The 27,085-nt window shown below is 47.1% G+C and overlaps 1 protein-coding gene across 1 annotated transcript in view; it reads right to left on the reverse strand.

The window, feature by feature from the left end:
• Positions 1-27,085, reverse strand: part of MNAT1 (MNAT1 component of CDK activating kinase) — a 191,496-nt gene that overhangs the window by 144,993 nt on the left and 19,418 nt on the right. Inside the window, exons 2-3 of the mRNA XM_075331260.1 lie at positions 20,858-21,010; positions 4,995-5,068 (exon numbers count right to left, since the gene is read on the reverse strand). Of these exons, the coding sequence (XP_075187375.1) occupies positions 4,995-5,068; positions 20,858-21,010 (227 nt within the window). The remainder of the gene's footprint in view (positions 1-4,994; positions 5,069-20,857; positions 21,011-27,085) is intronic.

Genomic DNA, 27,085 nt, shown 5'->3' on the forward strand with positions numbered 1-27,085 from the left:
AGATGGGGAGAACGAGGCCCCAGCCGCCTCATATACAGATTTGGCCAGAAGGTCAACCTGGCGGTCAGTGGAATCCTTAAGAGAGGTGCCATCAGCCACTGATACAACGGTCCGGGCTGAGAGTCTAGACACCGGAGGGTCTACCTTTGGTGAATGAGCCCACTCCTTGACCACCTCAGGTGGAAAGGGAAAACGATCATCAGAACCACGCTTTGGGAAGCGTTTGTCAGGACAGGCCCTAGGCTTGGTCACAGAGGCCTGAAAACTGGAGTGGTTAAAGAACACACTCCTTGTCCTCTTAGGCAAGGTAAACTGGTGCTTTTCTGCCAGAGAGGGTTGCTCCTCTGATACTGGCGGATTGAGGTCCAGTACAGAATTAATGGACGCAATCAAATCACTAACATCTGCGTCACTTTCGGACAGATCAATGGGGCACATGGAGGTAGCGTCCGAGCCCCCAGTAAAGGCATCCTCCTCGTCCTGCGAGTCAGCTCGTGAATCAGAGCCGCGGGACGAGGAAGGAGAGGAGATCCCTGCGTCTCCTTTTAGGAGGACGGGGTCTGGGACCAGATGAAGAATCCTCTGTGAGCTCTGCTGAGAGAGCCCTAGCAGCAGAGGCACCCTGAGAAGGGGGCTGATGCACGTTCAGCAAAGTCCGGGACAGCTGTCCCATGGAGTCGGCAAAAGACTAGGAGATTGACCTAGAGAAGGATTCTACCCAAGCCGGGGGTTCAGCCACCGGAGCCGGAGCAGCCGGAGGGACCACTGTGGGTGCGATTCCAGGCTGAGGCATTGTCAGGTTAGAGCAGGCATCACAATGTGGATATGTGCTCGGTTCAGGCAGCACGAGCTTACATGCAGTGCATATTGAGTACAGCCTTGCAGCCTTGCTCCTCGTGTGAGACATGCTGCTGAAGTGGGGGCTCTGAGCCAGAATGACCCCCAGAGAGTATATAAGAAGGTCCACAACCGGAGGCTGTGGCTTACCAGACCGTTTGTGTGCCCTCCAGATCCCACAGCCCGGACCCCCAAGCAGCTTAGCAGGGATGCTGCAGCCAGCGCTGATCCAGAGAAAAACGCTGAGAAAATGGCGCCGGAGCGAGGAGAGGGGGCGGGACCTGCTCTGAGAGCGGGATCTGGAGGGCCAAGGAGATTTACAGGGGAGGGGACATGTACTCAGAGAGGAGTGTCCCTCCCCTGTGCCGAACGGCCGCTGGGCGGAGCCGCACTGTCCCTCTGCATGATTGACATGCGAGGGCAGTGAAATCGAAAGTAGGCCTCCGGCGAAGCCGGGGCCTAAATTTAAGCGATGCGGCCGGCGCGCAGGCACAATCGGCGCGGTTCTCAGGCGACAGCCAGAGAACCGGCCGGAAATGTCACAAAAGTTAAACAGCACACTCTCCCACCATAATAAAGTACCGGGACCCCCCGAATATAAACGTCTCAGGTACTTAGCTTGCTGAGACGCAGGGTTCCAAGTCCCTGGGGATGAGTTCTCCGTCCAGCAGGATCCTGAAGGGCTGCGGATGGAGACCGGTCTCCTGCAAAGCAAGGAGAACCGTGCTGGCTCCCACTTCAAGCCAGAGCCCGAGGGATGGTGAAGGAGCGCGGCATGTAAGGCTCCAGCCTTGGAATCAACCTTAACAGCACCGCCGACACAGTGGGGTGAGAAGGGATATGCCGGGAGTCCAGGCTTGGACCCGCTTTTCTTCAAAAACTTTCCAAAAATGAAAAATCAGATGAGAATGCATGTGTGGATGTATGCCTCCTGAAAGCAATGAACTGGCTAGATCTGGTTATCCAGGGGGTGTATATGCTCAGAGGGAGGAGCTACACTTTTTAGTGTAGTACTTTGTGTGTCCTCCGGAGGCAGAAGCTATACACCCAATGTCTGGGTCTCCCATAGGAACGATAAAGAAAGAAATGGTGTAATACACCACCAGCATCACATCCCTAATCAATAACTCTATACAATCAGTGGCTCCAATTAAGAAAAAAAAAACACCTATAAATAAACGGACATTACTGACGATATATAGAGGCATTTTATTCCTCTGAGGTGCAGACATGGCCTTCTAGATCTTATTCTTAAAGGGAACCAAACATCAGGATTTTCGTTTATAAGGTGCAGCCAGTGCAGCACTCGCACTATCAGGCACATTGTGTACATACCATCAGGGGGCAGCTCGGGTGTTTAGTCAGTGAAATCCAACTTTATAAAGTTTGAAAATTTGTGCACTTTTTGATTGACGTGTGCTCCTCTCTGCTAATGTCCGGGCGTGTTATGCACTTGTATCCCCGCCCCCCGCCGCCTGTTCCTCCATCTCTCTGGTTGTGTTCAAATTTCTCTCTTCAGAAACACGGTGCCGGAGTTGGCGCCTGCGCATAGTGCTCATCTCCGGCGCCATGTTTCTGAAGCCCGCAGTACTTAGTATTTTGCAGGAGAGGGCGGCGCATGCGCCCTCGCTTCTTCAGATCCGGTTGTGACTGCGGGAGCGCGCGTGGTCACAACAGGACTGCAGAACAGCTGATGGGAGGACGCAATTACCTCCTCCTCCTCTTCCAAACATACCTGCGGGACAGTGAGAAGAATCCTGCTGTCGGCTTTTTCCTGTGACGTTCTGCAGTCCTGTTGTGACCACGCACGCTCCCGCGGTCACAACGGGATCTGAAGAAGCGAGGGCGCATGCGCCGCCCTCTCCTACAAAATACTAAGTACAGTGGGCTTCAGAAACATGGCGCCGGAGATAAGCGCTATGCGCAGGCGCCAACTCCGGCGACATGTTTCTGAAGAGAGAAATTTGCAAACAACCAGTGAGAGGGAGGAACAGGCGGCGGGGGGGCGGGGATACAAGTGCATAACATGCCCGGACATTAGGAGAGTGGTGCACATGTCAATCAAAAAGTGGATGAATTTTCAAACTTTATAAAGTTGGATTTCACTGACTAAACACCCGAGCTGCCCATTAATGGTATGTACAGACTGTGCTAGTACTGCACTGGCTGCACCTTATACACGAAAATCCTGATGTTTGGGTCCCTTTAATCTTGAGGACACAATGCAGAATTGCTCTGCCATATTGGAATCACAGCGGCAATGTCAGGCAAACTAGTATTTATTCTATGCAGCGTTTTCTACTTTAAAGGAACCCATCAGCAGGATTTCTCCGCCCAAACTATTTATATGCGTGTATATAGCCCTTTCAAAGGCAAGTCCAGTAACACCTTTACATGGCCAACAAGGTAAAGTGAACTTTGGACTGTAATTATCAGCCATTCATTTATAGGTGAAGGAGGACAAGCGATAAGAAGAGGCCATCAGCCCGTCCTATCTCAACCTAGGACTTAAAAATCGACCGGTCAGGAACTTAAGACCTTCTCTTTGCCCACGCTGCTGAAGAGAACAGTTATTCCTGTAAATTTTAGGGGGTGTTCAGGCATGGCAGGTTTTTTTTCTGCCGCAGTTCTTTCTCAGACATCTGGAGCGGACTTACAACCATTTTTCCATTTTTTGGTCTTTGTAAGTTTTTTTACTATCATACGCAGAAAAAAATAATGGAAAAAAAATTCCAAGATTTTCCAAAAAAAAACAAAAACGGAAAAACAGACATCACTCGGATGCCATTGTGTGCTGTCGGTTTATTTCACAAACACACTCATCACCATCTGCCAAACACATTACACATTCAATGGTCAGCAGATTGGTGAGTTTGGCCAACCTTAAAGGGGTTGTCGAGTGAAAATGAGTTATTATCAATCCAAAAAATTAATCGGTGGGGATGTGACCAGTGGGACTGGCACCAGATGAATGAGGCACTTGTATCACAGTTAATGCCCAACCACCGCTCCATCCATTCTCTATGGGGCTGCCATAGAGGAGCGCAGCACTTCACCTCATGTGGAGTGAATGGAGCAGCGGTTCAGTATGTGCAAAACTGCTCCATTCTCCATACGGAATGCTGGAATATTTTTTATTTTTGTTGATTTTTTTTTTCATATTTACATGCCCTGTAAGTGCAAAAAGGACAGCATATAGTAGAGGTCACCTCCTCTGAACCCCTACCCCCATCCAATATTGGCTAAAGATTCTCATTCTGCTATATTTATCACAATGTAGCTCAATTTCAGGAAGGGGGTTGTGTAATGCTGCAGTCATATTACATCAAGACTAATGAGGAACAGCATTTTCCCCTTGTGATTACAGCTGGGGGATAGAAAGCGAGGATAGAAAGCGAGGATATAGTACAGAGCGCAGACAGAGGATAGAGGACAGAGGGTGCAGACAGAGGATACAGAGGGAGGACAGAGGATGCAGAGGGAGGACAGAGGGAGGACAGAGGATGCAGTGGGAGGACAGAGGATGCAGAGGGAGGACAGAGGATGCAGAGGGAGGACAGAGGATGCAGAGGGAGGACAGAGGATGCAGAGGGAGGACAGAGGGAGGACAGAGGATGCAGAGGGAGGACAGAGGATGCAGAGGGAGGACAGAGGATGCAGAGGGAGGACAGAGGGAGGACAGAGGATGCAGAGGGAGGACAGAGGGAGGACAGAGGATGCAGAGGGAGGACAGAGGGAGGACAGAGGATGCAGAGGGAGGACAGAGGGAGGACAGGATGCAGAGGGAGGACAGAGGGAGGACAGAGGATGCAGAGGGAGGACAGAGGATGCAGAGGGAGGACAGAGGATGCAGAGGGAGGACAGAGGATGCAGAGGGAGGACAGAGGATGCAGAGGGAGGACAGAGGATGCAGAGGGAGGACAGAGGATGCAGAGGGAGGACAGAGGATGCAGAGGGAGGACAGAGGATGCAGAGGGAGGAGAGAACAAGCAGATCATTGGTGATCAGAGAGCCTGGATAGTGGAAAGACAATTGTTCTAGATGGAAGCCCCCTTTAATAATTGGCAATCTATCTCCATGATGACCTATTCATTCCCCAGCTTGGTAAATGACAGTTCAAGAACAGATTTGATTGAAAAAGTCACAATCAGACTTACCTATTTCCTCAATTTCTTCCAAAAAATCATTATAGTCTCTCAGAGATGGAAAATCTTCTTCACGCTTATTATATCTAGTGGGAAGATGGAGAAAATCACATGTAATTCAATAATTTTAGCAACAGCTATTCGGCCTAATGGACGTCCAATCAATAGAAATTCAGTTTATTCTATTTTCTCAATGCGAGGCGTCAGTACATACAGCAATTTAGCACAAGACATAGAAAGCACTTCAGGAGACGCTCCGATCGCTGCCACCTGGATATTAGGAGAAGACGCGGAATCATTCTAAATGGGACTTAAAAAAATTGTTTAAAAGAACAGAGAGTCCTCAGTGGTTGATACCTTTTAATGGCTAACTGAAAAGATGGTAATAATAGCAAGCTTTCCAGACTACTCCGGTCTTCATCAGGCATGGTATAACACAAAATCTGAAGAGTCACATATTTATACACAACAGGACTTAGAATAGTGCAGTAAAAAAACAACAACAAAAAAAACAAGTTATATAAAACAGAACTCTCTCTTTTTTATATAACTTGTTTTTTTTTTACTGCACTATTTTAAGTCCTGTTGTGTATAAATATGTGACTCTTCAGATTTTGTGTTATACCATGCCTGATGAAGAGACCTGAGCAGTCTGGAAAGCTGCTATTATTACCATCTTTTCAGTTAGCCATTAAAAGGTATCAACCACTGAGGACTCTCTGTTCTTTTAAACATTTTTTTTTATCTCTACTGGCTAACACGGTACAAAGATATATTTTACTTGTATCTAGATGGGACTTGTCACAGACTTGTCCCTCTACAACCGGGCATGTATTACACACTCAGGGTGGATCTTACACAGTTATGTGCGTTTTGACAGATCTATGCATTTCTGCATTTACACAGGATTGTGCAGAAGTCTCCTATTCTTGAGTAACTCAATAGCTTTTGGCCCTGTGCGCACTAGGCGTTTTTACCCATGGCTTTGCTGCAGAAATTTCTTGAGAAATGTTTGAAATCTTTCTGCAGACATTTCCCAGCAAAACCTATAGGAAAAAAAAAATAGCTGTGCGCACGCTGCGTTTTCTTCTCAAGAAAATTATTTCTGAAGATTTTCTTGAGAAAATTTCTTGAGAAAATGAGCATGTCCATTATTTTCCGCAGGTACCTGTGGTATACCCCCGGTATTTCACTCCATTCACTGTAATGTAATCGCGAAATTCCGGGGGTATACCGCAGGTAGCAAATGATGTGCGGTATACCCCCGGTATAGCCGCGATTTACCTGCGGTAATGCTCATCACTGCCTGCGGTTTTGCAGGAAGTGAAGTCATTATGCCAGGAAGAGGAAGCAGAGCAGAGTAAACATGTCACACTCCCTGGACGCCGCACAGAAGCACTTCCGTGTGACCTCCAGGTGCCCGTGCAGTCTGTGTCCCGCTCCGGCCTCGCGGCTGCCCGCCCTGCAGTGTCAGTGTCTGCCCGCAGTATCAGCTGCTTGTCACGCAGCAGTGCTGGCAGACACTGATACACAGCAGTGCGTGCACCCGCGGGGATGCCGAGCGCTGCTGTCAGGAGGTGAGATGAGATCATTACCTGCTGTGACGATCTACTGCCTCCTGACGTCACCGCTGTCACTGCCGTCTATGCCCGCGGCCCGAGACTGTCACTGGCGGTGACGTCACGGGCTCTCGCGATACTGCTGGGAACGCGGCGGGCATAGAAGGCAGTGACAGCGCTGACGTCAGCAGTGCAGGAGATCATCACTGCAGGTAATGATCTAATCTAACCTCCTGACAGCAGCGCTCGGCATCCCCTGCAGTGACCTGGGCTGACCTATTGATGTTAGCTCAAGTCACTGCATTACTTTCCCAGCCAATGGGGAACATTCTGTTCTTCATTGACTGGGACAGTGACTATGGTATGGATAGCCGTGGGACCCCCTTATTGGATCACACCGGACCCCGACTTGATTGTTCTTGTCAATAAATTAGTGAAAGAGGGAATGTGGGGAGTGTTTTTTCAAATAAATCTTTTTTTGTTGTCTATTTTTTATTTCTTACTGACTGGGTTGGTGATGACGGGTATCTGATAGATGCGTGACATCACTAACCCCAGGGCTTGATGCCAGGTGACATTACACATCTGGCATCAACCCCATATATTACCCAGTTTGCCACCGCACCAGGGCAACGGAATGAGTTGGGGCGAAGCACCAGGATAGGCACGTCTAATGGATGCGCCACTTCTGGGGCGGCTGCAGCCTTCTATTTTTAGGCTGGGGAGTGTCCAATAACAGTGGACCTCCCTAGTCTGAGAATATTAGACCCCAGCTGTCCGCTTTAGCTTGGCTGGTGATCAAATTTGGGGGGGACCCCACGTTTTTTGTTTTAAATTATTTATTTAATGTAAAATAACAGCGTGGGGTGCCCTCTGTTTTGGATTAACAGCCAAGGTGAAGCTGCCAGCTGTGGTCTGCAGGCTGTAGCCGTCTGCTTTACCCTAGCTGGCTACAAAAGATAGGGGGGACCTCACACCATTTTTTTTTTTAATTATTTTTTTTTTTGGCTAAATACAAGGCTAGGCACCCTTTAGTGCCGCATGAAAGTCACTAAAGGGTGCCAGCTTAGAATATGCAGAGGGGTGGGACATTATATAGGTCTTTCTCATCTATCTATTCATCTATCCATCTTTCCCTCTATCCATTATCTGTCTATCGATTATTATCTATATTGTTTATTGCAGTTCAGCATAAAAAAACCGCAGGGACCAACCTGAGGCAAAACCGCGGCAAAAACGCATGCGTATTTCCCGCGGTTTTGGTGCGTTTTTTTACCGCAGGTGCGGTAATCTTCAACTCCCAGAAGTTTCTCAAGAAATTTTCTTGAGAAAAATCACTTTTCTAGTGCGCACAGAGCCTTTAGATGTTTGTTTTCTTCTTTTTATAAAATGGACCAAGTGAGCAATATTTAATGTGCTACTGCAAGTGCAAAGCTCCACAAATACACCCCAGATAGATGCAGGTACTCTGATTCATGGGAAGGAAATAATCCAATAGGAGACACCTCTCAGCTTATCTACTGATAACAAAAGGATGGGGCATACTGAATCCAATATGCTCAATCATTCCTTCTCCAGAGATCTGCCAACGAGAATGGGTTGGGAGTGGAGAAACCTACATAGACGTTACATGGTCAGCTGGTCACTCCAAAATTGTAAGAAATTGCACACTTTAATAGGGTTGTCACATGATGTAAAAGCCGGTTCCCACTGTTATACCATCCTATCCACAGGTTGTATGGGCAGTAAGCTATCTGGATGGCAGGCATCTCGTAGCAGCTTATTGGGATTTTCTGAAGCAATCAGCTGATCAAAACTCTTAAAAGGTAGGGTGTCGCAGTTTTTTATTTTTGTATTAATAATAGTCATTACGAAATCAAGTATTTTTAATACAAAATTAAAATCACCGCTTATTTAGTTTTTATTTAATTCTAATTTTACTGAAGGCACTGGGGGCTGCCATCTTGGATTTCGTGTGTGTAACGACAGTTACTCACCTCCTTTATGGCAACCCCCCTGGGCATAGACTCTGATAGTCAGGCTCCGACCCCATTTAGTAACATTAGAGAAGGGGTCTGATGTGAATGGACGCGCCCCCTGGGCTGTCGAGATCATAGCAGAGGGAGGAGATCAGCGCCATCATTGTGGAGCTCACAGCGTATGACGTTTGCTCCACTGGCAACCGCCGGGATGTGAGAGTGCGCCTCCCCTCTCCCCACCGTTACCATCTCCAATGACACCCCCTCCCCCCGCTCTACCCAGCCCCGCTCTCTCCTCCCCCGCCGGCGTGCATGCAGCAGAGCGGAGTGTGTTTGTGTGCATGCAGAGCATGTAAGTACCGGTGCCCCTCCCCCCATCACCACCGCCACAGCTACCGTCTCCAATGCTCCAATGACACCCTCTCCACTCTCCTTGCTGCAGCCGCTGCGGGCATGCATGCAGAGCAGTGTGTGAGTACTGGCCCACTCACCCGTCGCCGCTGCTACAGTGTCCAATGACACCCCCGCTCCCCCCCCCCCGTGCCGCGTATTTAATCCTCTCCTGTTTCTGTGTGATATCGTCTGCTGAGCTGTGTATCTAATCCTGTCCTGTGTGATACCCTATGCTGAGCTGTGTATCTAATGCTGTCCTTGGTGACACTTTAGACATTTCTGGTCACCAGCAAAATGGCTCCGCACTGTGTCCCTACAATTCATTCTCTGTTATCCCTTGGAAACACCCAGATTGGAAGGGGGAAGTGACATCACACACAGGCGAGTAGATTCCGCCCACTTTTACTGCAGCTGTAATGTGAGCTATTTCTACAGTAGGATTTCAGCAGATGCTCCCCCTAGTGTTTAATAATGGAAAATATAAAACTTTTTTTTTTTTTTTTTTTTTATATTTTGCTCAATTAAAAACAAATAATATTTTAACAAAACATAAAAACATTAATACTTTACATTTTTTCAGTTATTGAAATTTTGTTTTTGGATGACACCTTCCCTTTAAGAGAAACTGTTCTATAATGGGCTTGCCATAAAAAAATGAATGAATGAATGAATGAATGAATGAATGAACTGTAGCAGATCTGCCTATCTGCACAAACCATGAAACTAAATGCAGCAATCTGGAGCACAGTACCTGGTCATACCATTCCGGAATTTTATGGATAAGGCGAATCGAAACACCCAAAAATACAATTTCATGAACGCGGAGCAAAAGCAAAGAAAATGCAATAAACCATGTGGGACAGTCCTGACTATGAGTCGCTATGTACAAAACAAGTGAAAGGGTCATTGTGCTGCACTTAAGACTATTATGCCGAAATCTAAAGATGTCCTAGACCTATTAGTCATTACACAAAGTGGGATCTTTTCTGTGCAGTTCTCCGAACGCAGCCAGCAATGAACACAATGGTCATTTGTGCTCTGGTTACGTCCAAGGACACGTCAGTCCTTTCTTATGGAGTTTCTTTGTACTTCTAAAGGAATAACACCTGCCAGATTTACAGGGGATGTCTGCTACCCTATTATGGAATTCGGAGTTACTAATGGGGAGGATTCCTTGTCCAGCCCCCGATTAAAGGACCAAGTGTGAAGAGCCACAACACTGATGTCACTGGACCCATGTAACGCTTAATGTCGCTTATGGTGGTGCTACAGGGTGGTGAACATTCACTGCCTGCCTCTGCTGCAAAATAACAGCAAACTGGTGGAGTCACAGAAACCAGACACCCTAAAATCGAGCAGCAGTCATAGCTGACCATCCCATTAATCCAAGAGTGGACAATCCCTTTTTTCCCCCTAAAAGTGGACAATCCCTTTTTTCCCCTAAAAGTGGACAATCCTTCTTTTCCCCTAAAAGTGGACAATCCCTCTTTTCCCCTAAAAGTGGACAATCCCTCTTTTCCCCTAAAAGTGGACAATCGCTAGCCCCCCCTTCCCCCCCCCCTCAAGTATGGACACTCCCTTTAACCCAAGACTGGACAATCTCTTTAACTTGACAAATGTGAATGAGTATATCAAGTGTGTATCGAAGATTAAACTACCTACATGTCCATCTCACATATAGAAATAAAGTACATAATTAGACGGTACTTCCATACCCTCCTACCCATGTTTTCGGACTTTTTTTTTTTTTTTTTTTTTTTTTTTACACTTACGTGCATGTATCTTGGACTAAAACGAATTTTTACAATTGGTCTTCATTCTAGCTTTTGCACAATATCCCCTGATATGGCAGTGCAATGGAGAATCAGTTAACTGAGAATCCATCAGTGAGCTGCCTATTTGATTTGTGGGGTCTTTTTGTAGCTCCTTTCAGCTGATTTCTGACTATGGACCACATCAAAGTTGAATGGGCAGGGAAAATAGAGGTTTATAATTAAAAAAAAACAAAACCATGCAACATTTTTAATGAAATCCAATTGTAAAAATACATTATAGCCCCATATACATATAAGTAAAATAAAAAAGGTTGGTGTGTCTGGCACTTTTAGGCTATGTGCGCACTTTGCGTAATTACATGCAGTTATGCTGCGCTTTGTAGCGCAGCGTAACTGCATGCGTCCTGCGTCCCCTGCATAATCTATGCAGATTGTGCAGGGGCCGTGCGCACGTGGCGTCTTAGAGTGCAGCGCTTCGGCTGCTGCCCGAAGCGCGCGTTCTAAGAAGTGACATGTCACTTCTTCCGTGCGCTTTGCATGCTGTCTATAGGGAGAGGCAGCATGCAGAGCGCACGTTCTCTGCCGGCACCATGCGCTTCAGAACGGAGCTTTTCAGCTGCGCTCTGAAGCGCACCTTTTAGGTGCGGTGCAGAGCGCACACAGCCTTAGGGCCTGTGCACACATTGCAGATTTGTAGCTTTTTTTCTGCACAGATGTCACAATTTCCTGATGCCAGCAAAGTGAGACTCCTGAGATCTCATGCACACGTTGCTCATTTTCTCCTTGCAGAAATACAGTTAGGTCCAGAAATATTTGGACAGTGACACAGTTTTCGCGAGTTGGGCTCTGCATGCCACCACATTGGATTTGAAATGAAACCTCTACAACAGAATTCAAGTGCAGATTGTAACGTTTAATTTGAAGGTTTGAACAAAAATATCTGATAGAAATTGTAGGAATTGTACACATTTCTTTACAAACACTCCACATTTTAGGAGGTCAAAAGTAATTGGACAAATAAACCAAACCCAAACAAAATATTTTTATTTTCAATATTTTGTTGCGAATCCTTTGGAGGCAATCACTGCCTTAAGTCTGGAACCCATGGACATCACCAAACGCTGGGTTTCCTCCTTCTTAATGCTTTACCAGGCCTTTACAGCCGCAGCCTTCAGGTCTTGCTTGTTTGTGGGTCTTTCCGTCTTAAGTCTGGATTTGAGCAAGTGAAATGCATGCTCAATTGGGTTAAGATCTGGTGATTGACTTGGCCATTGCAGAATGTTCCACTTTTTTGCACTCATGAACTCCTGGGCAGCTTTGGCGGTATGCTTGGGGTCATTGTCCATCTGTACTATGAAGCGCCATCCGATCAACTTTGCGGCATTTGGCTGAATCTGGGCTGAAAGTATATCCCGGTACACTTCAGAATTCATCCGGCTACTCTTGTCTGCTGTTATGTCATCAATAAACACAAGTGACCCAGTGCCATTGAAAGCCATGCATGCCCATGCCATCACGTTGCCTCCACCATGTTTTACAGAGGATGTGGTGTGCCTTGGATCATGTGCCATTCCCTTTCTTCTCCAAACTTTTTTCTTCCCATCATTCTGGTACAGGTTGATCTTGGTCTCATCTGTCCATAGAATACTTTTCCAGAACTGAGCTGGCTTCATGAGGTGTTTTTCAGCAAATGTAACTCTGGCCTGTCTATTTTTGGAATTGATGAATGGTTTGCATCTAGATGTGAACCCTTTGTATTTACTTTCATGGAGTCTTCTCTTTACTGTTGACTTAGAGACAGATACACCTACTTCACTGAGAGTGTTCTGGACTTCAGTTGATGTTGTGAACGGGTTCTTCTTCACCAAAGAAAGTATGCGGCGATCATCCACCACTGTTGTCATCCGTGGACGCCCAGGCCTTTTTGAGTTCCCAAGCTCACCAGTCAATTCCTTTTTTCTCAGAATGTACCCGACTGTTGATTTTGCTACTCCAAGCATGTCTGCTATCTCTCTGATGGATTTTTTCTTTTTTTTCAGCCTCAGGATGTTCTGCTTCACCTCAATTGAGAGTTCCTTAGACCGCATGTTGTCTGGTCACAGCAACAGCTTCCAAATGCAAAACCACACACCTGTAATCAACCCCAGACCTTTTAACTACTTCATTCATTACAGGTTAACGAGGGAGACGCCTTCTGAGTTAATTGCAGCCCTTAGAGTCCCTTGTCCAATTACTTTTGGTCCCTTGAAAAAGAGGAGGCTATGCATTACAGAGCTATGATTCCTAAACCCTTTCTCCGATTTGGATGTGAAAACTCTCATATTGCAGCTGGGAGTGTGCACTTTCAGCCTATATTATATATATAATTGTATTTCTGAACATGTTTTTGTAAACAGCTAAAATAACAAAACTTGTGTCACTGTCCAAATATTTCTGGCCCTGACTGTAAATCTGCAGAATGTCAATTAAGGCTATGTGTCCATGGGAGAATGTAGCTGCGGATTTTTCTGCATCAAAGTCCGCAGCTTTCCCGCAAAATCCGCACCTTTTCAAAGGTGCGGATTTGCCGCGGAATTGCCGCGGATTTGATGCGGATTTTTTTTTTTTTTTTCCCGATTTTAAAGCCAAAATCCGGATGAAAATCCGCAACAATAATTGACATGTTCCAGATTTTTGCGGACCAAAATCCGCAGCGTGGGCACAGCATTTCCAAAATGCCATAGAAATGGCTGGGAAGTACCTGTGCTGCAGATTTTCGGGAAATCCGCGGCTTTTCTGCGAGAAATCCGCGGCAAAATCCGCGCATTTTCCGCAGCGTGGGCACATAGCCTAAGCGTTTTGGCAGCAGATTCCACCTATACTAATGAGTGGGAAAAATCTGCACGAAAAACATAAAAAACCATGGGGTTTTTGTGCTGCGTTTTTCCTGCCAAGAGACACAGAAATTTCTGAACTAAATACTTAACATGTGCACATACCCTGGAGCTGTGTGGAGTGTATGAGAGTGGAATGGGATTTTACTAGCTGAGTATAATTTTTTACAGTCGCTCTTTGTGACTGGAGATAGTCGAGCCCTGGCTGCTCGTAATACGCACACTGTCAGGATTCATGTCTAAGTGAAAGATAGACAATAAATGGGAAAACAAAAGCACATATAGGGACTCCCACATATCTGGGATGATAGCAAACCCCAGCTGGAGTAAGATCGGAGTCACACTTGTGTGTGACTTGCACGAGAATCGAGTGGCATCACCTGGCAAGACCGGCCCCTCTCCGGACTGGAGCGTATAGCTGTATATATTTCTGTGTGTCTGCACGCTCCTGTCCAGAAAGCAGCCGGCCATGCCAGGTGAAGCAACTCGATCCTCAGGCTGGTGTCACACTTGCGTGTGATTCGCACAACAGCCTAATAATGCTCACCTCTTGTGGCTGTGAGAAGTCACAACCATTGTAGTGGCGTGTAACATGGCTGCAGCAGCACCGCAGTAGACAACATCAATATGGAAGGTGAAAGGGTTAAAAGCCACACTGCCGTGGAATAATCCGCAAGCTCAGGCTGATAAATGATTATGATCTTTATTTGTTAACGCGTTCCAGAGATACTTCAGAACAAAAATAATTTTGTCCAGAAGAAAAAGAAGTATCTCTGAAACGCATAGACAGATAACGACCACGATAATTTATCTTGGGGTTTATTCCACGCCAGTGCGGCTTTTAACCCTTTCATCCACCCATACTGATAGGATCAATTTGAAGTGATAGCACGCGATTGTGGGGATGTGATTTGCATAGTGGTGGTCACGTGCAGACTAGCCTTAAGGCTGGGGCCACACGGGGATTACTGCGATCCCCTCGCATGACACTCGGCTTACGCTGGTAGTACAGCAGAGCCGAGTGTCATGTGAGTGTCCCTGCGACTGAGGTCCGATCGTGCATGTGGACCCCAGCTGCGGGGGGCGGGCTAGTGCTGCGGAGGGGAGGGAGGGATTTCTCTCCCTCTCTCCTCCGTAGCCGGCTATTGCCATTCTTGCCCTGCACTTGCGGTACACCAGTGTAATGTGAGTGCAGTGTGATTTTTCTCTCGCCCCATAGACTTGAATGGGTGCGAGAGAAACAATGATCGCATTGCACCCGCAGCATGCTGCGATTGTTTTCTCGGTCTGAATAGGGCTGAGAAAATAATCGCTCGTGTGCTGACACACAGGCTAATATTGGTCCGAGTGGAATGCGTTTTTTTATCGCACTCCTCTTGCACCGATTTTCATGTCGTGTGGCTTAGGCCTTAATCTGCCTCTCTACAAGTAATATTGAGATAAGTAGGAAAAACTTGTCAGCCGGTAACTGGTTTATTTCAGGGGAGGGGGGGAAGAAATAAATATTATACATTATATATTATATACACATACATACATATATAGCTCTTGAAATAAAGACAAAAATAAATGCTTTGTTTTGGGCTAGTCCTATTGGCATTAAGGCCCTGTGCGCACTTGCCGGTTTTTGCCGCAGATTTCCTGCAGTTTTGCTGCATGTTATGTTCAGAACATCTCTGCAGTGATTCACCAGCAAAACCTATGGGAAAAAAAAATGCTGTGCGCACTATGCGGATTTTGACAGCTGCATGTTTTGCTGCGGAATTCCCGCAGCAAAAACAATTGCATGTCACTTCTTTTCCGCACATCGCTGCGGCATTTCACTCCATTGACTGCAATGTAATTGTGAAATCCCGCAGAGAATAACGCAGGCAGCAAATTCTGTGCAGTTCATTGCATTATTCCCTGCGGTATTTCGCGGTTTCGGGATATAATGTTCATCACTGAATGTGTTTTGCAGGGAAGTGATGTCATTATGACAGGAAGAGGAAGCGGAGCAGAGAGTAAACACATACATAATAGATACAGACATATAGAATGCACAGATCACACACAGACACAGACATATACAGTGCCTACAAGTAGTATTCAACCCCCTGCAGATTTAGCAGGTTTACACATTCGGAATTAACTTGGCATTGTGACATTTGGACTGTAGATCAGCCTGGAAGTGTGAAATGCACTGCAGCAAAAAAGAATGTTATTTCTTTTTTTATTTTTTTTTATTTTTAAATTGTGAAAAGTTTATTCAGAGGGTCATTTATTATTCAACCCCTCAAACCACAAGAATTCTGTTTGGTTCCTCTAAAGTATTAAGAAGTATTTCAGGCACAAAGAACAATGAGCTTCACATGTTTGGATTAATGATCTCTTTTTCCAGCCTTTTCTGACTAATTAAGACCCTCCCCAAACTTGTGAACAGCACTCATACTTGGTCAACATGGGAAAGACAAAGTAGCATTCCAAGGCCATCAGAGACAAGATCGTGGAGGGTCACAAGGCTGGCAAGGGGTACAAAACCCTTTCCAAGGAGTTGGGCCTACCTGTCTCCACTGTTGGGAGCATCATCCGGAAGTGGAAGGCTTATGGAACTACTGTTAGCCTTCCACGGCCTGGACAGCCTTTGAAAGTTTCCACCCGTGCCGAGGCCAGGCTTGTCCGAAGAGTCAAGGCTAACCCAAGGACAACAAGGAAGGAGCTCCGGGAAGATCTCATGGCAGTGGGGACATTGGTTTCAGTCAATACCATAAGTAACGTACTCCACCGCAATGGTCTCCGTTCCAGACGAGCCCGTAAGGTACCTTTACTTTCAAAGCGTCATGTCAAGGCTCGTCTACAGTTTGCTCATGATCACTTGGAGGACTCTGAGACAGACTGGTTCAAGGTTCTCTGGTCTGATGAGACCAAGATCGAGATCTTTGGTGCCAACCACACACATGACGTTTGGAGACTGGATTGCACTGCATACGACCCCAAGAATACCATCCCTACAGTCAAGCATGGTGGTGGCAGCATCATGCTGTGGGGCTGTTTCTCACTCAAGGGGCCTGGCCATCTGGTCCGCATCCATGGGAAGATGGATAGCACGGCCTACCTGGAGATTTTGGCCAAGAACCTCCGCTCCTCCATCAAGGATCTTAAGATGGGTCGTCATTTCATCTTCCAACAAGACAACGACCCAAAGCACACAGCCAAGAAAACCAAGGCCTGGTTCAAGAGGGAAAAAATCAAGGTGTTGCAGTGGCCTAGTCAGTCTCCTGACCTTAACCCAATTGAAAACTTGTGGAAGGAGCTCAAGATTAAAGTCCACATGAGACACCCAAAGAACCTATATAACTTGGAGAAGATCTGCATGGAGGAGTGGGCCAAGATAACTCCAGAGACCTGTGCCGGCCTGATCAGGTCTTATAAAAGACGATTATTAGCTGTAATTGCAAACAAGGGTTATTCCACAAAATATTAAACCTAGGGGTTGAATAATAATTGACCCACACTTTTATGTTGAAAATGTATTAAAATTTAACTGAGCAACATAACTTGTTGGTTTGTAAGATTTATGCATCTGTTAATAAATCCTGCTCTTGTTTGAAGTTTGCAGGCTCTAACTTATTTGCATCTTATCAAACCTGATAAATCTGCAGGGGGTTGAATACTCCTTGTAGGCACTGTAGAATGCACAGATCACACACAGACACAGACATATAGAATGCACATACAAATCAAAACGGACATATAGAAAAAAAAACACGTGGGCTTCGCTGAATTTTTACCTTCCAGCCGAGGTAAGCACACAGCGGCGGCCCGGTATTCTCAGGCTGGGGAGGGTGGGGGGCAGGGTTGATGCACCCTCCTCCCGCAGCCGAGAATATCAGCCCGCAGCTGCCCCGGGACTGTCGCATCCATTATGCGGCAGTCCCAGAGTGTCCCCGGCTCTTCTTGTTGCCGTGATGCAGTAGCAATCAGGGTAATATAAGGAGTTAATGGCGGCGGATCGCCACCACTAAGTCCAGGCTTGATCATGGCAGCGTCTATGTGACAGCTGACATGATCAACCCGTAAGTAAAGTGAAACACACACACACACACCAAAAAATCCTTTATTTTAAATTAAACACAAAAAAGCCCCTGTTTCACCCCTTTATTAACCCCTTCCAAATACACAGCTCCGGCGTAATCCACGTCCTGCGATGCTTGCATCCAGCCGCGACTGATACACTACTGAATGCAGCCTCGCAACGAGACAGCAGAGGTAACCACAGGTCATTTCCTACAGCCGGTAATGTGAACAACACATTACCGCTGGGGAGAAATGCAGCGTGTGCTCACAGGGACTCTATCTATCCCTCTATCTATTCTTCTGTCTATTTATCTATTTGTCTATCTACTATCTATCTCAATAGGAAATTACTTTTTTTTTCTTCAATGTGCTTTATTGCATTGAATGCATTAAAACACATGTACCAACCCGCACGCGGCAAAACCACATGCGGTTTTCGGGTGCGGTTTGCCGCGTTTTTTTACAGCAGGTGCGGTAATCTTTCAGACCCTGCGGAATTTTCTTAAGAAAATTCCGTTTTCCAGTGCGCACAGGGCCTAAAAGGTGCTCCAAAAAGAAGGAGGTGATGCAGTGAAGTTGAGTAAGGCCATGTGCGCACGTTGCGTTTTTTCTTGCGTTTTGGTTGCATTTTAAACTGCACTGTGTCATTGATAAAATGCATGCGTTTTGCTTCCCCAGCCAAGTCTATGATAAATCACAATTTCCATCTGCATGTTGCTTTTTTTTTTTTTAGCCAGCGTTTTGTTTGACAAATATTAGTCAAAATCGTTGCCTTCAATAAGCAGCATGTTCATTCTTTTTGCGTTTTGGTCACGTTTTTTGACTCAGTGAAATTAATGTTTGTCAAAACGCACCAAAATGTTAGCTGTGTGTTTGCACTACGTTTTGGTTGAGTTTTGGATGCATTTTTGGCAACAAAAACACAGGTCACCAACTTTTCCCCATTTTCTCTCTTGCTCTGCCTCTCTCCGCTTCATACTCACCGATCACCGGCACGGCTGTCACACTGCTCCTGCGGCCTCTCCTGCTTCTGAAAGTGCCGGCCGCTCATTAGGCTCATTTCATATTCACTGCCTCCCCACTGCGCCCACCGTCGCCTATGATTGGTTGCACTCAGACACGCCCCCACGCTGAGTGACAGCTCCCTGCCTGCAACCATTCACAGCTGCCAGTGGACAGGTCTATATTGTACAGTAAAATAAATAATTAAAAATAAAATGGCATGTGGTCCCCCTCAATTTTGATATCCAGCCAAGATAAAGCCTCACAGCTGGGGGCTGGTATTCTCAGGCTGGGGAGACCCACGTTATTGGGAGCCCCCAAGCCTACAAATATCAGTCAGCAGCCGCCCGGAATTGCTGCATCCATTAGATTTGACAGTCCTGGGACTTTACCCGACTCATCCCGATTGCCCTGCCGCGGTGGCAACTGGGGTAATAAGGAGTTAATGGCACCCCATACCTGGCACTAAGTCCTAGATTAGTGATGGCAGGAGTCTATGAGACACCCCCTCATCGCTAATCTGTAAGTGAAAGTAAATAAACCAGACAACTGAAAAATCCTATATTTGAAATAAAAAGACAAAAAAAAACCACCCTCTTTCACCACTTTATTAACCCTCCAAACACCCCTCCAGGTCTGACATAATCCACACAAGGTCCCATAACGCTTCCAGCGCTGCTATATCTGACACTCACAGCAAGTGCCATGGAACAAGACTGCCCACTGTGAGCTTCACGCAACTGAAGTGAGTCACGGTATCAGCGGTGGAAAGCTCAGGGAAGCCGCAGCCACAGCTGGAGTCGTCCACCTGTGACAGCAAATCACCCGAGTGACTGATGTGAGCAGCGCGATCAGCGGTGCCGTCACTCAGGCAATTTCCAGTCACAGCTGGAGTCCTGCACCTGTGACCGCAAATCAGGCTGCGACACAAAGACAGAGCCGCGCTATGACAATGAACTAGGGTGAACGAACTCGCAATGACAATGAACTCTGACATCACAGCTGCGGGCACCGCACTACTGTCCAAGTTCATTCTCATCGCGGGGCTGTCTCTCTCTGCTGTCAGCGGGCAGTCATGCTCTATGGTGCTCGCTGTGACAGGACAGTGATGTTGCAGAGCTGAATCGCCATGGGACCTGGTATGGATTACTTCAGACCTGCAGGGTGTGTTGGGGTTAAGTGCTGAAAGAGGGTGTTTTTTATATTTTATTCCAAATAAAGGATTTTGGGGGTGTATGTGTGTATTTACTTTCACTTACAGATTAGTGGTGGGCGGGGTCTAATAGATGACTGCCGTCTAGGATTTAGTGGTTGCTGTGGGCTGCCATTAACTCCTCATTACCCCGATTGCCACCGCACCAGGGCAACAGGAAGAGCCGGGTCAAGGGCCACGTCTGGGGCGGCTGTGGGCTGATATTGTTAGGCTCGAAAGGGCCAAATAACGATGGGCCTTCCCACCCTAATGATAGCTCCCAGTTGTCTTCTGCACCTTGGCTGGTTTTGGAAAAATGGGGGGAAACTCCACGTCATTAATTATTATTATTATTATTATTATTATTTTTTTTTTTTTAAATAAATCAAATAATTAAAAAAAAAAGGGTGGGATCCCCTTTTCTTTTCATAAAAAGCCAAGGTACAGCAGACAGTTGCAGCTGCTGCTGTTCCTGTGGAGGATTTAAAAAATGGGGGGACCCCCCATCTTTTTTTTTTTGCAAAAAAAAAATAAAAAAAAAACAGTTGTCCAAGCTAGCTATCCCTCTATCAAGCTATTCTGTTATTTATATTTATTCTTTCTATATTTGTTCTATCCATCTATTCTAGCTATCTAGCAATTATATTATCCTATCATATTTTCTTTTTTAAAAAATGCAGACAAAAACGCATGCATTTTCACTTTTTTTTTCAAACGCAGTGTTCACAGTTGTCATGTCTGCTAGAGGGTGCATTTTTCTGTCAAATCAAGAACGCGGCGTGCGGACATACCCTAATGCTACGCAGTTTCACTGCAAGAAGCAAGAGTACCAAAGTTAATGCATGTGGCATGGTATATCTCATATAAAGTTGATATTGCATTTGTGTCGCAGATGGATGTACCCCTGTGTGTTTTGTTGATGCCCTTGGGCACTGCACTTAGCTAAATGGGATGTGCATGTTTAGAGCAAAACATCCGTGGCCCGGCCCCGCATTCAGCTTCAAAAGCTCCACGTTATATCCTAGTGATGCCGCACATAGACTCACATTTTTAAGATCTTTTTGCGAATCTCCACTTCTTTATCAATTGTGGGGTCTTCGAAGAGTTGAACTCGGAAGTTGCTTTTCCTGAGAGGCGTATTGCATTCCTGACATGTGCCAGAACCACGGACAAAGAGAAGGTCCACACAGCTTTCACATCTAGAAAAACAAGAACAAGCAAAATGATTAATGAGTCTGGAAAAAAAAAAAAGCATAAACATAATGAAGATACCACATTTACTAGAACTGGTCTAGGCACAAAATGGGCACCTCGCTATTGGGATTTTATTTTTTTAGCTCTCAAAAATACGCTGAAATACAGAAAATTGTTTATTAAAAATACATATATATATTATATATATCTATATATATAATTGCCTTATTCTGTCTGTCTGTCTGTCTGTCATGCTCCGAAATTGTGTCCTTACGGTGACACAAAGCTGATTGGCCGCTGGGCTCGCCATGGCCCCGCCCCCCCACACGGATTGGCCTCTTGCCCCGGCTCTCTGCAGGCCCCGCCCCCCTCACGCAATGCACGCTCGCTCTGGCCCAACTGACACGGAGCCGCGACTCCCAGGTGAGTACACACACACACACACACATCAGATCACACTCACTCTCACACTCACTCTCACACATCACATCCACACACTCACAACATCCTGGGATATCGCTTGCTTCTACACCGGCTCCGTCAGGATCCCAGCAGCGCCACACATAACCTTGCGATGCTGGCATCTTGACGGAGGCCGTGAAAGCTGGTAACCATTATACACATCGGGTAACTAAGGTCCCTTAGTTACCCGATGTGTATCATAGTTACCAGTGTACACCGGCTCACACTCACTCTCATACACACCTCACACACACATCACATCGCATCCACACATCAAGGTCCTGCAGCGGCGGAAAATACAGACACATAACAGCACACACACACACATACACACACACAAATCAGATCACACTCACTCTCACACACACATCGCATCCACATACTCACAACATCCTGGGATATCGCTTGCTTCTCGGCGGCGATACTGTGCTGTTGTGAGCTTCCAGGACCTGCGGGAGGATCACATGGCCAGAAGCATGTGATATCCCCGGATGTTGTGAGTATAAGCGCGTATGTGCGATATCGTCAGTGTCTGTGTGTGTGAGTGTATGCGATCGGGTGTGTGTGTGTGTGGATGCGATCGGGTGTGTGTGAGTGGATGCGATCGGGTGTGTGTGAGTGGATGCGATCGGGTGTGTGTGAGTGGATGCGATCGGGTGTGTGTGAGTGGATGCGATTGGGTGTGTGTGAGTGGATGCGATTGGGTGTGTGTGAGTGGATGCGATCGGGTGTGTGTGAGTGGATGCGATCGGGTGTGTGTGAGTGGATGCGATCGGGTGTGTGTGAGTGGATGCGATCGGGTGTGTGAGTGTCGGCAGAGGAGCACGGCGTGCTGGAGGAGGCTGGGAGCAGAGAGGCTGATCATGGGGAAGGCTGGGAGGAGAGAGGCTGATGCTGGGGGAGGCTGGGAGGGGGAGGCTGGGACGAGGGAGGCTGATGCTGGTGGAGGCTGATGCTGGGGGAGGCTGGAAGGAGAGAGGCTAATGCTGGTGGAGGCTGATGCTTGGGGAGGCTGATGCTGGGGGAGACTGGGAGGGGAAGGCTGATGCTGAGGGAGGCTGGGAGGAAGGAGGCTGGGAGGAGAGAGGCTGATCCTGGGGAAGGCTGGGAACGGGAGGCTGATGCTGAGGGAGGCTGGAAGGAGAGAGGCTGATGCTGGGGGAGGCTGGAAGGAGAGAGGCTGATGCTTGGGGAGGCTGATGCTGGTGGAGACTGGGAGCGGAAGGCTGATGCTGAGGGAGGCTGGGAGGAAGGAGGCTGGGAGGAGAGAGGCTGATCCTGGGGAAGGCTGGGAAGGGGAGGCTGATGCTGGGGGAGGCTGGAAGGAGAGAGGCTGATGCTGGTGGAGGCTGATGCATGGGGAGGCTGATGCTGGGGGAGACTGGGAGCGGAAGGCTGATGCTGAGGGAGGCTGGGAGGGGGAGGCTGGGAGGGGGAGGCTGGGAGGAAGGAGGCTGGGAGGAGAGAGGATGACCCTGGGGAAGGCTGGGAAGGGGAGGCTGATGCTGAGGGAAGCTGGAAGGAGAGAGGCTGATGCTGGGGGAGGCTGGAAGGAGAGAGGCTGAGGCTGGGAGGAGAGAGGCTGATGCTGGGGAAGGCTGATGCTGAGGGAGGCTGGGAGGGGAAAGCTGATGCTGGGGAAGGCTGGGAGGACGGAGGCTGGGAGGAGAGAGGCTGATCCTGGGGAAGGCTGGGAGAGGGAGGCTGATGCTGGCGGAGGCTGATGCTGGGGGAGGCTGGAAGGAGAGAGGCTGATGCTGGTGGAGGCTGATGCTTGGGGAGGCTGGGAGAGGGAGGCTGATGCTGAGGGAGGCTGGGAGGAGGGAGGCTGGGAGAGGTAGGCTGAGAGAAGAGAGGCTGATGCACAACACACCACACACACACACACACACACACACACACTGGGAACCACAAACAACTGCCCTACACAGACACCCACACACACAGACAACGCTGCACACACACAACACCCAACACACAAACACCGCGGCACACACAAATATACGCACATACCGCACAACACACACATTGCACAAAACATACCTCCCCCCAAAACACACCACACACACACAAACCGCGCAACACACACACACAACGCTACAGACACACAGCGCTCCACAAACAACGCAACACACGCAACACACATACAACACCGCTCTCACCCCCCGTCACACCCAGACAACACCCAGAACATGTGCAGCGCCTACACAAACACTTGGTAACTACACACAACAACATCTCTATATATATATATATATAACAAAAATCATACATGAACTACACAATACGTAAATTCTAGAATACCCGATGCGTAGAATCGGGCCACCTTCTAGTATATATATATATATATATATATGATCCACAGTGAAGAGATGAAAGGTCGCACTTTTGGAGTGCGACCTTTCATCTCTTCACTGTGGATCTTGTACCGCCTTTGCTTTGGGATACGCACCCAGGTCTCCACCTGCCTGAAAGCACAGCTTTGTCAGCCATACAGGGATCGGCGGTGCCCGGTATCCTCCACTCAGCTTTATATATTATATATATATATATATATATATATATATACATATATATATACATATATATATATATATACACATATAGATATACATATAGATATACATATAGATATACATATATATGTGGATAGGTGCATCGAACATCCTGAAAGTATTTCATTAACCAGTATAAATGGGAGGTGCTGAGCCTACGTATACCAGTCTAAAGTCAAATGAATACCTACCTCAATTTAAAGGGAACCTGTCAGCAGGATTTCATCCCCTAAACTATTTATATGTGCATGTAGTCCATGTAGCTCTTTCACAGACAAGTTCAGCAATACCTTTACATGGCCGGTCTGTTCCTCTGTTACTGAGAAATCAACACTTTAATTGATATGCAAATGAGGCTGAAGGGCTATGGTAGATCTGAAGCCTCTGTCACTCCAGCTCTATTCTCCCCCAGCGTCGTCTCCTCCTGCTTCACTGACAGCCTCTATGATGTGTGACTAAACGGAAAGGAGCCATCAGACAAGCAGGAGGAGGCGGTGCTAGGCGAGGAATAGAGCTGGTGTGACGGAGGTCTCAGATCTACCATGTCTCTTCAGCCTCATTTGCATATCATAGTGCATCATTTCCATTGTCAAGAAAACAAATTTCTGTATATTGGTGTGTATAAGAGCACATTATAGCTGATCCTTAGGGGGGAGAAATAGCTAGGGGATACTACATGAACTTATCGTCAAGGGGTTATTATAATAAGGATTGTCCAAAGCAGAAACCTCTTCAATCATACCTAATACTAAAGCTCTTAAAGCGAATCTGTCACCAGGATTTCACCCCCCAAACTATTTACATGTGCAAGTGGCTCTTTCAAAAGCAAATTCAGCAATGCCTTTACATGGCCAGTCTGTTCCTCCATTACTGAGATATCAGTGTTGAATTGATACACAGATGAGGCTGAAAAACTATGGTAGATCTGAAGCCTCTGTCACTCCAGGTCTTATCTGTCCAGCACCCCTGCCTCTATGCTGTGTGACTTCAGGCAAAGGAGCCATCCGTTAAGCAGGAGGAGGTGGTGCTGGGTGGAAAACAGAGCAGGAGTGACAGAGGCTTCAGATTTACCATAGTGCCTGAACCTCATTTGCATATCAATTAAAATCCTGATTTCTCAGTAAGGCTATGTGCGCACTAGGCCGTTTTACCCGCGGATTTACAGCGGAAATTTCTTTAGAAATCTTATTAGATTAGAAATCTTTCTGCAGACATTTCCCAGCAAAACCTATGGGAACAAAAAATAGCTGTGCGCACGCTGCGAATTTTTCTCAAGAAACTTTGAGAAAATGAGCATGTCCATTATTTTCCGCAGGTACCTGCGGTATACCCCCGGAATTTCACTCCATTCACTGTAATGTAATCGCGAAATACCGCGGGTATACCGCAGGTAGCAAATGATGTGCGGTATACCCCCGATATAGCCGCGATTTACCTGCGGTAATGCTCATCGCTCCCTGCGGTTTTGCAGGAAGTGATGTCATTATGCCAGGAAGAGGAAGCGGAGCAGAGTAAACACACACGTCATACTCCCTGGACGCCGCACAGAAGCACTTCCGTGTGATGTCCGGCGGGTGCCCGTGCAGTCTGTGTCCTGCTGCAGCCCCGTGGCTGCCAGCACAGCAGTATCAGTGTCAGTGTCTGCCCGCAGTATCAGCAGCTTGTCACCCTGCAGCGCAGGCAGACACTGACACCCTGCAGTGCGTGCAGCCGCGGAGATGCCGAGCGCTGCTGTAAGGAGGTGAGATGAGATCTTTACCTGCTGTTACGATCTCCTGCCTCGTGACGTCACCGCGGTCACTGCTGTCTATGCCCGTCTCGCGAGCGGCCCGAGACTGTCACTAGCGGTGACGTCACGGGCTCTCGCGATACTGCTGACAACGTGGCGGGCATAGAAGGCAGTGACAGCGCTGATGGCAGGACTGCAGGGGATCATCACAGCAAGTAATGATCTCATCTAACCTCCTGATGGCAGTGCTCGGCATCCCCTGCAGTGACCTGGGCTGACCTATTGATGTTAGCTCAGGTCACTGCATTGCTCTCCCAGCCAATGGGGAACATTCTGTTCTTCATTGAATGGGACAGTGACTATGGTATGGATAGCCGTGGGACCCCCCCCCCTTATTGGATTACGCCGGACGTGGAATTGATTGTTCTTTTCAATAAATTGGTGAAAGAGGCTATGTGGGGAGTGTTTTTTCAAATAAAACTTTTTTTGTTGTCTATTTTTTATTTCTTACTGACTGGGTTGGTGATGTCGGGTATCTGATAGACACGTGACATCACGAACCCCAGGGCTTGATGCCAGGTGACATTACACATCTGGCATCAAACCCATATATTACCTCATTTACCAACGCAACGGGATGAGTTGGGACGAAGCGCCAGGATTGGCACGTCTAATGGATGCGCCACTTCTGGGGTGGCTGCGGCCTGCTATTTTTAGGCTGGGGAGTGTCCAATAACAGTGGACCTCCCTAGTCTGAGAATATCAGACCACAGCTGTCCGCTTTACCTTGGCTGGTGATCCAATTTGGGGGAGACCCCACGTTTTTTGTTTTAAATTATTTATTTAATGTAAAATAACAGCGTGGGGTGCCCTGTTTTGGATTACCAGCCAAGGTGAAGCTGCCAGCAGTGGTCTGCAGGCTGTAGCCGTCTGCTTTACCCTAGCTGGCTACAAAAGATGGGGGGCCCTCACGTGTTCTTTTTATTATTTTTTATTTATTTTATGGCTAAATACAAGGCTAGGCACCCTTTAGTGCCACATGAAAGTCACTAAAGGGTGCCAGGTTAGAATATGCAGGGGGGTGGGACATTATATAGGTCTTTCTCATCTATCTATCTATCTATCCATCTTTCCCTCTATCCATTATCTGTCTATTGATTATCTATCTATTATCTATATTATTTATTGCAGTAGTTACAGCATAAAAAAAAACGCAGGGACCAACCTGCGGCAAATCCGCGGCAAAAACGCATGCGTTTTCCCCACGGATTTGGTACGTTTTTTTAACGCAGGTGCAGTAATCGTCAACTCCCAGAAGTTTCTCAAGAAATTTT

The sequence above is a fragment of the Anomaloglossus baeobatrachus genome, chromosome 12 (assembly GCF_048569485.1).
Source record: "Anomaloglossus baeobatrachus isolate aAnoBae1 chromosome 12, aAnoBae1.hap1, whole genome shotgun sequence".
NCBI lineage: Eukaryota > Metazoa > Chordata > Amphibia > Anura > Aromobatidae > Anomaloglossus > Anomaloglossus baeobatrachus.